Source organism: Ostrea edulis, chromosome 8 (assembly GCF_947568905.1).
Source record: "Ostrea edulis chromosome 8, xbOstEdul1.1, whole genome shotgun sequence".
Classification (NCBI taxonomy): Eukaryota; Metazoa; Mollusca; class Bivalvia; order Ostreida; family Ostreidae; genus Ostrea; species Ostrea edulis.
This window is the reverse complement of record NC_079171.1, coordinates 19,171,921-19,187,747: the sequence shown is the minus strand read 5'-3', so window position 1 is coordinate 19,187,747 and position 15,827 is coordinate 19,171,921. Positions and strand designations below refer to the sequence as shown.

Genomic DNA, 15,827 nt, shown 5'->3' with positions numbered 1-15,827 from the left:
ATGTGTGTATACAAGGACTGTCCAAAATGTTTGTGGACAGCGACGTTTTTGTCATTCTAAATGGGTTTAGATCTCTGTGCACCAAAATGTTCGCCATGAAATTCCAAGTCAAAACAAGTTAGTTTTGAATGTTTTCAATTAATGGAAAAAATTGTCTTGAAAGGTGCACACAGCCCTGGGTGACAATACTACAAACTTCCTGAGAAAGTTTTAGCTTTGCTAATTCAGATGTTTATATTTTTCATAAAATAGGTTAAAACTAGAGGTACTGTGAGCATTGCTCACCAAGAATACCCCAATATCCGAAAGGGTGTTGTTAATATTTACCTCTTTCCTGAATGTAAGAAAGAAAGGGCATGACAAAACCTTGGGTAGTCTCTTCTCTAGGAGTGTGCTTGACCTTTGGACCCCAAATTGGATAGGGAACATCTTCGTCCCATGGGTAGTCAACATGTATGATATGGTGACTGTAGGTGGAAACGATAACGCTTTAGAGTCTGGAAACCATTGCGTCTATAGACGGACAACCAGGTTCCAGTATAACCCCCTCCACAACTTTATTGCGGGTGTGCAACTAAGAAGCAATTGCAATTACTACCAATGTCTTAGGTTTGACGTGGTCATAGGATGAGTGGAGCTTTAACTCACAACCTCCCAGTAACGAAGCAAACACTCTACCACGACTGGTAAGGATAGGAAATATTGGATACTCATAACTGCAATGTTATAGAAATATATCTGGCTTGATGTCCGGCTGGCCCTGTGACTTGTATATATAAAGAATTGATCACAATAACACACTAAAGTATTGCTCATTGCTCTGATAATTGAATACAGTATTTACAATTACCATGGTCCATATTAAAATGTTATTTCTTACAATTGCCACAGTCGTTATCATAAATCATGACAGTCCTAGTATGCTTAAATTACTTCCATTTTATTCAAATAACACACACACAAAAATTTCATTGTGCTTTATTTTACAACAAATTTATATAGAAACATTTTTGCAAACAAACGAAAAAGAAGACAAAAGAAAATTAATAATTTACAACTCGATCATTAATTACATATACATGTAAATACATCACCATACATGTATGTTAAATGAAATCTCATAAAAACACTCCAAACATTTGTAAAGGAATTCGAAATATAAAAAGGGAAAATTACACACAATCCAGTGAAAAAAAATGTAACAATCAAAAATTGTATGTTGTTTTGAAGTTCTCACAGAATTGACAAAATGAAAACAATAGTGACTGAAAATGATAATGGTCCATTGCATTTAAAGGCAAAAATGTTTCTACACAAAAATTATGTTACAATGATTTTTTTTTTGAAATAAATTCAAAGATGTAAACGAAAAAGCCTGCGTTACATAGTACATGACATTCAATTTTTTTTTTCATTTTTAAAATATTTTTTTCATTTTTTTTTTTCTTCGTTTTTCAAAACATTTTCTTTTCTTGATTTTTTTATACATGTCTATTCATGACAGAGGACATTAGAATTAAAAATAAAAAGTGGGGAAAAAAAATTAAACCGTTGCACGAAAACATTCTACAGTGTTAAGCTGTTGCTATTTTGCAAAACAAAAAACAAAAACAAAAAAACACCCTGATGGAATTTGATCAAGTGGCACTGACTCTATGCTCGATGTGTACAAAAAAATTGTTCATAAATCCAAACTTGAAAACAATCTGACATGTGATAGAAAAGTGTACACACAAGGTAAAAACATATGAAAATGACAACAATGCTTACAATTTTGTTCACATTTGTATCACTGTACACTTTTTTTCCATTCTGTTGACTTTCCTTGACCAATACAGTGCTATTTCCACTAATTTGCAAATAAAGTTGTGAACTAAAAACTACAAATTATGAAACAAAAACCATGGTTGTTTTTGATAAAACAATTGAAAACGTATATCAGGAGAAAAATTCAAAAACTGGCCCATAATACTAAAAGCCATATTTATTAAGGAAAACTAGTCGTCATCAAGGTCATCTGGGTCAATCCTGTACACCATGTACATGACCTCTGGTACCATTGGAATGATGGGATCACCAGGACAGGCCACTGCAAATCCCATGAACATGAAAGTCCTGATCAAAGAGGCTGCAAAATAAAGCTCCAATTTAATCCAGTTACCATCCCATAGAGGATACACACATGTACATTTTCAGACATTGTAAAATTAAGACAAAATGTTTAATCCACTCTCCCTTTTCTAAAAGTGACAAGACTCTCATGGTGATTCATTCTTAGAACTGATGGCTTATGGATATGGCCTACTAAGTCCAACCATTATCACCAAGGTTGAAGGTATAACAGATTAACAATTAGGGTATTTAAAATCTATCGCCCTTGATAAAGATCTTCAACATATACATGCAAGACTCAGAAGTACGATGGTCATGCCACAGTGTGATGGTCTATGTAAAAGTACGATGGTTTGTTGACGTTATGGATGCCAAAATGTGATGGTCTCTCTCCTATGTAGACATGCTACGCCAAAGTGCAATGGTCTAACTCGCAAAAGTCCGGTAGTGCTAGGGCTGTAACGATACGCCCCTTCACGATACATATTGCAATACTAATGCAGTGATTCAATACTTATTATGCGATACAATTTACAGAAGAAACAAACTATAATGAAAATCATTCTATACGATTTTCGTGTTTGAAAAGTTTGTGTTTAATAACATGACAACTAAATGGTTATGAAATAAGTTATCATCAATATTATTATTTTGCATTGGTATTGTGGTGAAACAACATACAGTTGGGACATACTACCAAAACACTGTCCATTCAGTTTTGCAAACCAACGGACTTCGGAATGTCACACCATCACACTTTGGTGCATTAATGTGTACCATTGGACTTTGGTGTGTCACACCATCGCACTTTGGCGCATGAATGTGAACAATCGCACTTTGATGTGTCACACCATCTGGATTAGGCACAGACCATCGCACTTTGGAGGCCTAGTACATTCATGGCAAAATTTCATCACAGGTTATTGAAGATCAGAAGATGTACAGGATGTCTGAGATGAAAAACACATTTAGTCGTTACCAAACAACAAAAGACAAATGTTACCTCGGTCACTTCTGCTCTTACAGAAACAGAGAATAACATGTTCGCAGCAAAGCTTCTCCTCAGCATATTCCAGAAGTGTGATCAGACTGTAAAATGTAAATCATTGACATCATTTCCTATCACACTGGTATTAACTCAACATAAAGTACTACAGAACCCTGTCTGGGTGAACAGAATTTCTGTAAATTACACGTCAATATTTTCAAGATACATGAAAATATCTCCTGTATCAATGAAAGTATATGATTTTCTATTTTCAGTGCAACATTTTGCATTACAACCGCCTTATGCTTGTAGAAACCAAAGTGTTTACTTAGGGCTATTCCAGAAATAAATACATGGGGGGGTCGGGAGGAACTTTTTGTATATACCAAGCACCCATAAAAAAAAATAAAAAATTACCCCATGACCCATCAAATTAATAAACTCATTTTACAATGACCCATCTAAAAAAAAAAAAAAAAACTAACCAGACCCACCACAAAAATATTTTTAAAAATGAAAACGGTACAAATCTCGCGAGGTTTTCGGGACAAACATTCTAGTCAATGACGCGGTAATGCCTGTGCGACATTGTATCACAGTAGTTCTGAAGAAACGATGTCACATCAACAATCAAAGGCATCTATGGCGGGAATGTTGGAAAGATTGGGAGTTCAAACGATGCTATTATCATGAAATGGGTATGGATATGTTTTTCCACGAATCGTTCGTCTTCTAATGGAGCCCACGCCCACCCGGAGACTTCTATATCACCATCACACCGACTGATAAATATAACGCATCGGTACCCTCGTATAAATCAACTAAGGTTTGCCTATATTTATTAGAAAACGGAATACCTATTGGTTTCAAAATATTCCCAAAATCGATGCACTGTAAACTGTAATAATCTACAGAACAGAGTTCGCCGCCATCACGTCCAAAGGGACCCTACTAAACGCGCCTCTAATTTGAAGAGTGCCGTTATGGAAAGTTATGCGCTGCAAAGAGCGACAACTCGAATAGTTCTATGTTACTTCCGATTTCGAAAGCAACATTTCGAAAGCATGTTTTCAATTTTCCCTCCGACGTTTTGTAACCAACACGACAAGAGCGACAATAAAAATATTCTGAAAACTCAACACCCACATGGCACAAATTAAAACAATAGAAACTACCCACCACCCATAATAAATATTTTTTTAACAGTCCAACCACGGACCAATTAAAATATGAAAAAATACGACCACCCATACAAAAAAATATCGTTTGCCGCCCGACCCCCCAATTTGATCATTTCTGGAACAGCCCTTATTGAACAACAGACAGCACTACATGAAGAAAACAATCCTTTCTTTATCCATGAACTCTTACCTTTCCTTTGAGCCTTCAGGTAGAATTCCATTTGGGACTTCCACATACAGGTTTCGATTCATCAAAATGGTCTCCCAGGTGACCTTGTGTTGTCCAGCCAAATGCACAGTGAAGCTCAAATTGGTAGTCAAATGAGCCTCTGCTAAAACACTGCTGTTAACCACCTACAAACATCATTGTGTACTACCATCATTCTATTTTTAACTCTCCAAAAAGTAGATTAGGACTCCTTTCATGTTAAATTAGACTAACACATAGATTAATGTTACATAACACATCAAACTGTGTCCCAATGTATCATGATGTATAAGAAAATGGATGACAGATGAAAATACCATATGTACCATGAAGGTGCTCTTGCTCCAAATGACTGACAAAAAACGACTTTCAAGAACTCTCAACGGTATGAACGGGTAAACTAAGTGCACAATGTCTATACATGTATGCACTATTTTATTTTGTCCTTACCTGTGCATTGTGGTTGCTTTCCTTAGTAAACAGGCTTTTAGCACTGACAGGGGGCTCTGTTAAAACCCCCACGCCGTTGCCCTCTGTCACGAATGACACGTTGACGGCGTGGGGAGCATCAGGAGCACGACCGAGGCCCTGCACCGAGCGATATACAATACCGCATGGTGGGCAAACTGAAAGCAGAAAGTGACAATGCTCACAACTGGACAAAATGAAAGTACAAATGAATAAAGAGCATGAGAGAGACTCCATATAGCAATAGATATAAAATATCTCAATCTTACCATGATTACCAAGAAATTGATTGTGTTTAATCAGTGATTGGGATAAGCACGCGCCCTGTGCCATAGTCACATTAAATTAAAAAATGGCGCATAGAATATTGAAAACACTGTGTTGCGGTGCATATCATCGATATACCTAGTTTGAGCTTTTCCCCAACGACTTCGTAGATATACACACTTTTCAACTTTTGAGCTGATCCCCATTGAATTTTTATTTATTGCTTGAAAAAAAAATTATCGCTAAAGTGCTTTTGTAAAAGTACAACTTTACGTTCTTTTAAGCGCAAGCATAATTTCGATCTCCTCAGTGTCTAATCAAACAGTAAAAAGTTATCTGATTGGTTAACACCGTTAAATTGCCATTTTAATGTTTCATGGACTGAAGATGCCACGGGGAAAAAATTCCTGATGAAGGTTAAGCAGGGTTTGACATTTACTTTTTTGAGCACTAGACCAGTCGGGCTACTTTAAATGATTTTTACTAGACCTGACTCTATATCCACTAGTCCTGACCAATTTTCCAGAAAAAAACCCTGATAGTTTCTCCATATTTAAATACTTCATTTAAATGACAAACGTTAAGTTTGAAGCAAAACGTATTTAATTGTCTCAAAAATATCTTAAGTCTCGTCCTTCCATTTGATTTTCAAACACGTTTTCTGTTTCTTTAAATTCTACCCGGCACGGATATTCTTTAGTCTAGTTAGTAAAAAATGACCTCAACCGGCTTTTTATTTAATTTATATTTCATAATCCCTGCTTTGTTTCTTCCTAACCTTTTCTTTTTTCTCCTGTCTTTCCTTGAGGACGAGAAGTCGTATTTAAATATAGAGACATTCCCGCACATATGTCAACACCGATAAATAGCTGTTTACGACGTAATTTATTGACTTCATAAACACTTTATTATAGTCAATTCAAATAAACCGTTTAAAATGAACATCGAGTAGATGTCGTAAAACATCACTACCGACCGCGACTTATTTATTAGAACTAAAAATAGAGATTATTCCATCACACGGTTCAAGATTGCTTGCAAACTCTTTACAGTTATTTTCTTTTAGTTAAGAATAAAATATCTTACGGTTTAAGCAAAGTTTCTTGTTTATTTTTTAACACGACCAGTCGGACTAGTAAATCGACATTTTATCCGACCGGACCTATCATTTAGTAGACTCGGTCGGTCGGACGTGCCTTATTGTCAAACCCTGTTAAGCCTTCCTTAATTTTCACCTGAATGATATTAAAGCCAGTACTGGCAGTATAGGCACTGTAGGAGCAGAAGGAGACGACGCGGAAACATCAAAACAGACAAACTTGATTAGAATCCTAAAGTAAAACGTAAATTTAACACAAATAATAAAAATTAAAGTTACCTATGGCAATACAGTTTGTCAGTAGTGTTTAGATTATAATTTACTAGTCTCTCGGACTCGTCTTTTTAAAATGTCACATAAGAATTTCAATATGACGCATTCCTTTTTGAAATGTCACATTGACACTAGTTGGTAACGTGCCATTGTCACATTTAGCAATTTGCTTATCCCGATCACTGGTTTAATTCTATTGTATTAATGTACAAAAACTGTACTCAACGAAGTAAAATGATTTTCACAACCACTCGTCCAATGGGATGAGCAAGATATAAATAATGTTCCTACTACGGTTTTACTCATCCCATAATATACTCATACTTTATTAAAATAAACTTCTCTATTTTCAATCACTAAAGTCATTCCTGTCATTAATAAATTGACAGTTTGGTTCATTAATTAGTGTCTGAATCAAATAAAAGTGAACCTGCCATCACAAATTCTTTCACCTTAAAAAAAACCTTTTCACTTCATCTTTTTAAGTTGCCAATAATGTTTAGTAATATGCATGGTCATCAATAATGAAGGTTTTCTCTGGTCACCCTCCAGACATGCTCTTCATATAAGAAAATGACTTTATATTACTGGGATTTGTATATATAACATTTGTAAACCTCACAGGTGTTAACATCAACATCATGCCATAAATGAGTCCACTTCTATTTTGCACTACATTATAATTCATTAACAACAACCACTTCTCTAAATTATCTTCATCAGGCCATCATTAATAAAATTTTTGTTTGATGTACTCCGATCCACATTTTTCAAGTCAGGTAGGTAGGTTATTTTTTTTTTTTTTTGAAAATCAGATTTAGAAATTTTCTTATTTTTCATTAAACACGTAACGCTGCCAGACAGAATAGAGTTTAGAACATTCATTTTGTACACATTGTGTATTATACACGTAAATCTTCCAATGTCTTCTGAAATTTTCTCAGGACGTTTTGCATTTGTCACGGATGAGGACCTCTACAGTTGTTAATAAATAAATTAACACCCCTTTTTGTTACCACCGTTCGATTCCGACATTCATAATAGCAATCACTTAAACACTTTAATGTGATCCATGAATATCCAAGTGAATTGCATGATGACAGCAATTTACAATAAGTTTTAATATTATCCAATATAATTTTAATGCAGACTTTCCCACATCGTTCAAATTGTTGTGACGATCGTGTTCCATTCGTGTGTCTCAGTTTAAGAGCAAAGTAAAAGTGTCGTTCACTTATTAAATCGTCATAACATTTAGATAATCCTATATCAAAATAATATGCATGCCTTTTCAGAAATATAGACCATCAACTTAAGCACCGACACGTGGTCCGACATAATTTTGGTGCGCTATCCCACGTGATTTTTTATTTAAATAACATGCATGGCTTTCAAACTTTTGTACATAAATACGATCAGACCTCGATAGGGGAGTTCATAGCTCCTTGTTCTATCTTGTTGGTAGATAATGTGGTAATTTGGAGCTGTGATGCGGTATATTTGATCGTTCACATAGAAAATTTTTTGAAAAGTTCCCGGATTAACAAATGGTCATTATCAAAGTGAAAGTAGAACCGAAAGACGCCCTAAGGACATTTTGATATCAAGAATTCTGTAAAACAACTAGTCCAAATAATAAAAAAAAAAATGGCATTAAGTTTAATACTAATTCGAAGAATGTCTATTTTCCAGGGAGCAAATAAAAAAAAATTAAAATTTCCAAGTGCGGAAAAAATGATCGGGTCGGGGCAAATTTCACGGGTCGGTCAGAGTACATCAAACAAATCAATTTTTATTTTAAGCCTTAAATCATCCAAGCTTAAATCATAACAATTAACACAAAAATCTACAATTAGACTTTACGAGAGAAAATTTTTTTTTCACAGGATCATAGTCGGTCTGGTGAGTTTAGTTGTAAACAAAGATCAGATCAGCTAATGTTTGATAAGCTCTGGTCGCCAGTTTCGATGATTTGTCAACAGAGTATCAATTAATTCTTCTAACATTTCGACCCTGATTTACTGTTTAGTTAAGGACAAGTAAATATTATTATTCACAATCTGAAACATTTCACAAGCATTACTGTAATACTGCACACATTCAGTGCTAATAATGCTTCAGTTTCTGACTTGAAGAAATGAATAAATCTGACATCAACATATTGATATTATATCAAAAACAACTCAAATACATAGCTATCCATATATTATAAAAGAGTTATTGACCCTATATTGTAAAAATTGGCACTTGTTGGTATTGAAAACTCACTCACAAGTTCAGAAGTTTCAACTCAAATCACAAGTTTCAACTCAACTCGGCCAATATTCCAATAATTAAACAATGGAAAAATACTATGTGCAACAATCAGCATGATGAGAATGAATACAACGGAAGTCATTTTCAAACAATAAGACCTGTTTTATTCTAAATTCTTTCTCTAGTCTAGAAATACATAATACATGCACTCTCATCATTCTGATGACAGATTAATTTTTGTAAGAATTATTCAATAGAGTATGTTATGTATGATACAGAACAGAGAGAGAGGGGGGGAGGGAGGAACTAATATATATGAGGTCTAGTATAATTTAAGTTTATACTGGTCCGCCTGGTTGAGTTCTTGTTGAGCCCTGCTGTGAAGAATTAGATAGGAAAAGTATTATCCATACTATTTTTGGATAATGATCAATAATCATCCTTTTCTTGTTGAAATAACCTGACTTATCAAGATTCATCCTTCCAGAAGGTTAATGGGGCGAATGACCTAATTTTAAGACTGAAGTCCTATTTATCATCTTATCAGTAAAAAGGATCCCTACCATCTACCAACATTACGAAGGATAAATCAGCGTAGTAACTACGATAAAGTGCTTTAAACTGATTATATTGAAATCCTAATTTGCTCGACAGTCGACAACAGTTCAACTTGTATTGATCAGCAATCAGCTGACTTGATTTCATCACGTCACGGCTCGGGTCAAAATATGACAGTAAACCTAGATCTATTTAACTTTCAAGATTATTGTAAAAATTAGCCTATACCGAAATTCAAAGGTCTCTTTCCAATATATTCTTAAAATAGTATTCACCTTTTCTTCTCCATCAAAAAGAAGATTCCCAGGACTTTATTCATAACGAAATGCGTAAAACGTTGACCTTAATATGTAGAAAACGGAAAAATAATGGCGGACATGTTTTTCTTCAAGAAAGAGAAGAGCGAATCAAATTGACAACTCACAGATTTGTACTATGTAACGCAGGCATTTTCTCTTTTTCTTCTTTCGCTTTCGGGCCAAAGTTTTCGTCTAAAATTATGGCGTCTGCGGCCCTCAACATAACTTTTCTCGGCGTGTGTTTACACCCCGAGTATCTCAATACACTTTGATACGACTTCCCGGATTCACGCTAATACACGGTTCTAATCGTAACCTCTCAGGCCTTTCCATCAAACACTTACATTAAGGCCCGAGAGACTGCGATTGGTACATTATCGGAACCAATCGTAATTAATCGGCTGTTTCCGTAATCGTGGTTGAAAAATCGGCAATCCTCGGCTAACTCCCATGCGAAGTAGCAGTCACGCGAAGAGTTCCGAGTGTCGGTTGGAAAACGAGAGCGATCGGATTGTATCGGAAATAAGCTCGGAATACTCTAATTGGTAATTTTCGATCCCGATTCAAAGGAGAGACGTTTATCTTAATCAAAGTACTGACAGTACGAAAAGACGGTGGCGTGGGTTGCGAAAAGCTTAACTCAGTTGAATTTTTAACAGTACAGAGATGATAATTGCCAGAATGAGGAATCATTAATGGTAATTCATTTCAGTAGCTAAGTACTTCGTTACTAGCTTGAAAATACGGATGTATATTTAATTGCTGTTATAAAATTTAGAAATTCATTTCAAAATTAAGGATTATCTCCCTCATGCATAGCTCTTATCCTTAGACAAATACGCCAGTTTCGAGATACGAACTCTTCTGTGTAGGAGGTGCATTTAGTGGAACTTTGAATGACTAAGTGGGACAGAGTGGGCCTACAGTCAGCGAGGAAGACGATGAAATGTATTAAAAGCATCTTCTCTTTTGATATGTAAATGTGGGAAATACAAAATACTATCGATAGAAATGTTTTACTAAAGTGAAAACATAAAAGCAATGTCATATTTGCAAGTAATATCTTAGATATGGTACTTATGACCAACGAAATAACGTGATATGATAAGAATTCTATGTATTTAATTATTCCCTAAATACTGATAACTTACTTAGTTTGTGTATCAGTCGAATTCGGGTGATCAAACAGTGTATGAGAAACTTACTGATTATATTCACTAACGCAGTGATGAATATTAGTCCCACTCCCGCGTGTAAACAAATTGTTTCGCGCCTCACTATATACGAGAGTTCTCCAAAGGGAAATAACTCGGGTGTATCTCGAAACCGGCGTATTTGACTCCATTTTTTTTGGCACGCTGTTTTTGGCTATATTTAGCTCTAAAACTTCATTGTTATTTTGGATTTCAAACATTTTGGTTGAGCATCACTGACGAGACATTTGTCGAAATGCGCATCTGGTGCATCAAAATTGCTACCGTATAAGTTTTACATTAGTAATAATACACTAATTCATTAATGGTAGAACAGGATGCAAGAGTCCATAAATAGTTTATTAAATCCAAAAGAAGCATGTATGTGGTTTAAAAATGCAGTTTTCAAATTGAATTAAGATCATGCCTTTTAAATGAGCATATTTGTTTTCTCAAGAGAATAGAGGAACATGCACTGTTTTCCTTTTGGGCTTATTGGAAATATCTCAAAACTTTGAGAATGATCACCTTGTAAAATGGAGAATGACATTAGAGTCTGTGGCCTTTCCATTTCGAAATATCCATATTTTTCTAGCATGCTGTGGCACTCAAAACTTAGATATTAAACTCAGAAGAAACATGTTTTTTTTCCTTATTACACATCAAGGAAATAAACTTTTTGTTTCATGATAAGTAGGATTTTATTGTGTACCGGTATTCAAGGAATGGACAAACGAATATCATATTTATATACTGTTTTTTTAAAAGATATTTCAAATGGGCCATTTAACATGTGTTCAAAATATTCTTACATGAATTTTTAATCTCCAAATTGTTCTCGCGCTCTGTCATGTTATTCCAAAACGAATCATGATAGATTCGTGAAGTTCTTAAATGTGCTTAAATATGCCTCATATAGTTGAAATAGTTCTCAAATTTTGATTAATGTCATACAATAAAAGAATTCTCGTATATTTTAATTGCTGAAGTATTAGAATTCTCAATCATAAAATCTTACACTTTAAAAAAACATTCATGGAATTCTCGAGTTTTCAGTAGATATCTTGATTCAACTAGAGTGTCTTAGTCGTGTTTGTTCCTATACATATTTCTTCAACCACAGGCACCTGAAGTATGGATATTACTATAACCCCCCCCCCCTTTTTTTTTCTTTTGATAATTTTTTTTTTTTTTTTTGGTGGCAATGATTTCTCTGAAATGTATGAATTCCCAGTCTATTTCATCCCTCTTTCGATTCATATAATCGTTTTACGCTTTTTGTAAGCTTCAGAGATTGGCCTTCTACCGGTATAATAAAATACACAAGGTAAGAAACAAAAATTTGTAAATAAACAGGGGGTCCTCGTTTCGGGGCACATTTTCCAAGTAATTACAGCGTTACTTAAGAAATTTTGGGGAGCGGCAGGTCGGGTAGATGTCATACTACAAGTTTCTTCAACTCTAAACCCATCTCATCTCTTTTATTTGACACAATCTTGCGTGCATTGATCGGACAGGGCTTCATCTCTTCCAATGGCAGCCAAAAAGGAGGTCACAGAGTACGAATTTGTTGTACGCGCCGTGTGATTGGTTAGTCTCGAGATCATCCGAAGGGTCTCGGGATTATTCGCGGACCAATCACACGACACGTTATAAATTCATACCTTGTGTATTTTATTATACCGGTAGAAGGCCAATCTCTAAAGCTTACAAAAAGCGTAAGACGATTACATGAATCGAAAGAGGGATGAGATGGACTGGGAATTCATACATTTCAGAGAAATTATTGCCACCAAAAAAAAGTATCCAAAAAGAGTAATATCCATATTTCTGGTGCCTGTGCTTCAACTTGTCTCAAATATACATGTAATGTCAACTTCTCAACCATCGAACTTTTCAGTTATGTAATTTCAATAAAGATTTATCAAGCTCTCCAAAGTTATCATGTTCAAATAGTAAAGTTGAAACAAGAAATCGCCCCATTCAAACAATTTACAAATGTTCATGGAGAATAGATCTTTATTCTTTAGATAATCAACGTGTTTATGTAATTTTATTTAGTAACTTTTAAATTTATACTGGGTGATAATAAATGCAAAATCTAAAATTTATCACAATTTGATAAATTCGAAATGTGCAACATGTCGAATACATAAATACCTAGATGTGATTCATTTATATATATAAGACATCGTTGTAGGCTATCAAAGTGTACATTGTGAAATGGGTATATGATGATTTATAACATCTTTGTTATATAGAGGATATTAATTGTAACAAGTAGCTTTCACCGGAAAACTTGCTACATGCATGCTGTATGACTATGTGGACTAGTTGTGAATAAAAAATGTTCAAGAAAGAAGTCATGTGATAATATCAAGAGATTTAAGCTCTGACACGAAGCTTGACTTTGTAATCCTTTTCATTTATCACATTCTTTTTCTATATATCATTATATATATATATATTTTTTTTTACATATGATTTTACATATAATTATGATAAGTCATCCATCTACCCCCTCCCCCTCCCAAAAAACCCCCCGAAGAATTAAGATGTATAAAGACAACAATTTCTTGAAAATATAGCCCGAGTAATACATTTTTAATCAATTCCTTGGCTAAATTGAAACTTTTGTAATACGTCGAGATGAGCTGGCAGGTTTTCTTTAAAGGTCGTCTGATAAGCACGTACAGGTAAGATAGTAGGGGGAGGGGCTCTCAACGGAATCCTACGGAAGCCCAATTAGAACTTTTTAAAATTTCTCATAACATAACGAATTCGTTATTTCAAATCTATTCTTTTAAATTAGATATAACGTATTACATGTTATACCGAATTTGCTATAACAATTTTTAAAATTTTAACAAATTAAATTTGAAAACAAGAAAACAAAAATTCACAGGTCCCAACTTATCAAATTGTCAAATTCGATAACACGGTTTATAAAATCATTGATATCATATCAGTATATAATTCGTGAGAATATTATAATAGTTTCAAATCATAGATTTTTTAATTTATTAACTCGGATTAGAATTCGTTAAAACAGATTCATACAAATTGTTAAAAGGAGTAGTTAATGAAGGCAATCCCATGATACATGAACACGTAGTTGTGTGAAGATGTAGCAAAGTCAGAACAAGAAAAATTGTTATAACGGATTAGGCAATTTCATGTCATGAATTTCAGAATTTGTTATTTCAAATTTAATTCGTTATTCAACATTTTAAAATTTGTGATTTCAGGGCTTACATATAAGTCATAACGAATTTGATCCGTAACTTGTAGCGAATTCTAACGTCTGCTATATAACGATTTAAAACTGATTGATGGATCTATATTGTTTAACGTCCCACTTGAGAATTTTTTTTACTCATAAGGAGATGTCACCATTGCTGGTGAAGGGCTGCAAATTTAGGCGTATGTTCGGTGCTTACGGCCTTTGAGCAGGAAGGAATCTTTATCGTGCCACACCTGCTGTGACACGGGGCCTCGGTTTTTGCGGTGTCTTCCGAAGGACCGCCCCATTTAGTCGCCTTTCACGACAAACAATGGGTACTGTGGACCTATTCTAATCCGGTTCCCACAGAATCATATTACGATTTTTAAAAATTCGAAAAAAAAACCTCTGGATTCTGAATGTCATTATTTTAGATTAAAATATATTCCCGTAGGATCCCCTTTAGGACCTATAAAGGTATTAACGAATTCGTTATTACGTATACGATTTCAAACCTTTAACTTCGTTTTAACGGATTCAAACTTGTTATAAAGAATTCCTTTGAATTTGTTAAAACAAATTCTAAAAATTTGTTTTATCGAATTAAACATGAAAACACAAATTTTAGGAATGGTTATATTACATTGCAATTTGTCAAATTCAATATGATGGTTTTATGAAATCTGAAATATTCATAATTCGTGATAGCGAACATTGAAGAATTAGTAATAATAGATTAAATCATTTGAGGTTTTTTTTTTAATTTCTTCAATCCTTAAAACGAACTGATACACCTATAATACGAGTAGTTTATAAAAACATACTCACCCAAAACTAGAAAGTTTCCGTACCTTTATAAAAACAAATCTCACCCTACCCAAAACTAGAAAGTTTCCATACCCTTATAAAAACAAATCTCACCCTACCCAAAACTAGAAAGTCTCCGTACCTTTATAAAAACAAATCTCACCCAAAACTAGAAAGTCTACGTACCTTTATAAAAACAAATCTCACCCTACCCAAAACTAGAAAGTTTCCATACCTTTATAAAAACAAATCTCACCCTACCCAAAACTGGAAAGTTTCCGTACCTTTATAAAAACAAATCTCACCCAAAACTAGAAAGTCTCCGTACCTTTATAAAAACAAATCTCACCCTACCCAAAACTAGAAAGTCTCCGTACCTTTATAAAAACAAATCTCTCCCTACCCAAAACTAGAAAGTCTCCGTACCTTTATAAAAACAAATCTCACCCTATCCAAAACTAGAAAGTCTCGTACCTTTATAAAAACAAATCTCACCCTACCCAAAACTAGAAAGTCTTCTTACCTTTATAAAAACAAATCTCATCCAAAACTAGAAAGTCTCCGTACCTTTATAGAAACAAATCTCACCCAAAACTAGAAAGTCTCCGTACCTTTATAAAAACAAATCTCTCCCTACCCAACACTAGAAAGTCTCCGTACCTTTTAAAAACAAATCTCACCCTACCCAAAACTAGAAAGTTTCCGTACCTTTATAAAAACAAATATCACGCAAAACTAGAAAGTTTCCGTACCTTTATAAAAACAAATCTCACCCTATCCAAAACTAGAAAGTTTCCGTAGTGACCCGTACCTTTATAAAAACAAATCTCATCCTATCCAAAACTAGAAAGTTTCCGTAGTGACCCGTACCTTTCAAACTCCTGACGGTGTTCAT

At 34.4% G+C, this 15,827-nt stretch overlaps 1 protein-coding gene across 1 annotated transcript; it reads right to left on the bottom strand.

The window, feature by feature from the left end:
- Positions 1-962: 962 nt before the first annotated feature.
- On the bottom strand, positions 963-12,373 carry LOC125661632 (ornithine decarboxylase antizyme 2-like). Its single transcript, XM_056147478.1, has 6 exons — positions 12,347-12,373; positions 9,835-9,901; positions 4,940-5,115; positions 4,472-4,635; positions 3,116-3,201; positions 963-2,128 (listed from the first exon to the last, which is right to left on the bottom strand). The coding sequence occupies exons 1-6, from the start codon at positions 12,371-12,373 to the stop codon at positions 1,998-2,000; spliced, it is 651 nt and encodes a 216-aa protein (XP_056003453.1). The 3' UTR covers positions 963-1,997.
- Between the last annotated feature and the right edge of the window lie 3,454 nt (positions 12,374-15,827).

What these genes read in the sequence shown, in the direction of transcription:
- LOC125661632 (XM_056147478.1), bottom strand. Translation starts at nt 12,373, where the DNA reads ATGGGTTTAGAGTTGAAGAAACTTGTA. An exon ending in AAAGCAACCACAATGCACAG is followed by an intron (nt 4,636 to 4,939) that starts GTAAGGACAAAA and finishes TGATGTTTGTAG; the next exon opens with GTGGTTAACAGCAGTGTTTT. An exon ending in CCTGAAGGCTCAAAGGAAAG is followed by an intron (nt 3,202 to 4,471) that starts GTAAGAGTTCAT and finishes TACATTTTACAG; the next exon opens with TCTGATCACACTTCTGGAAT.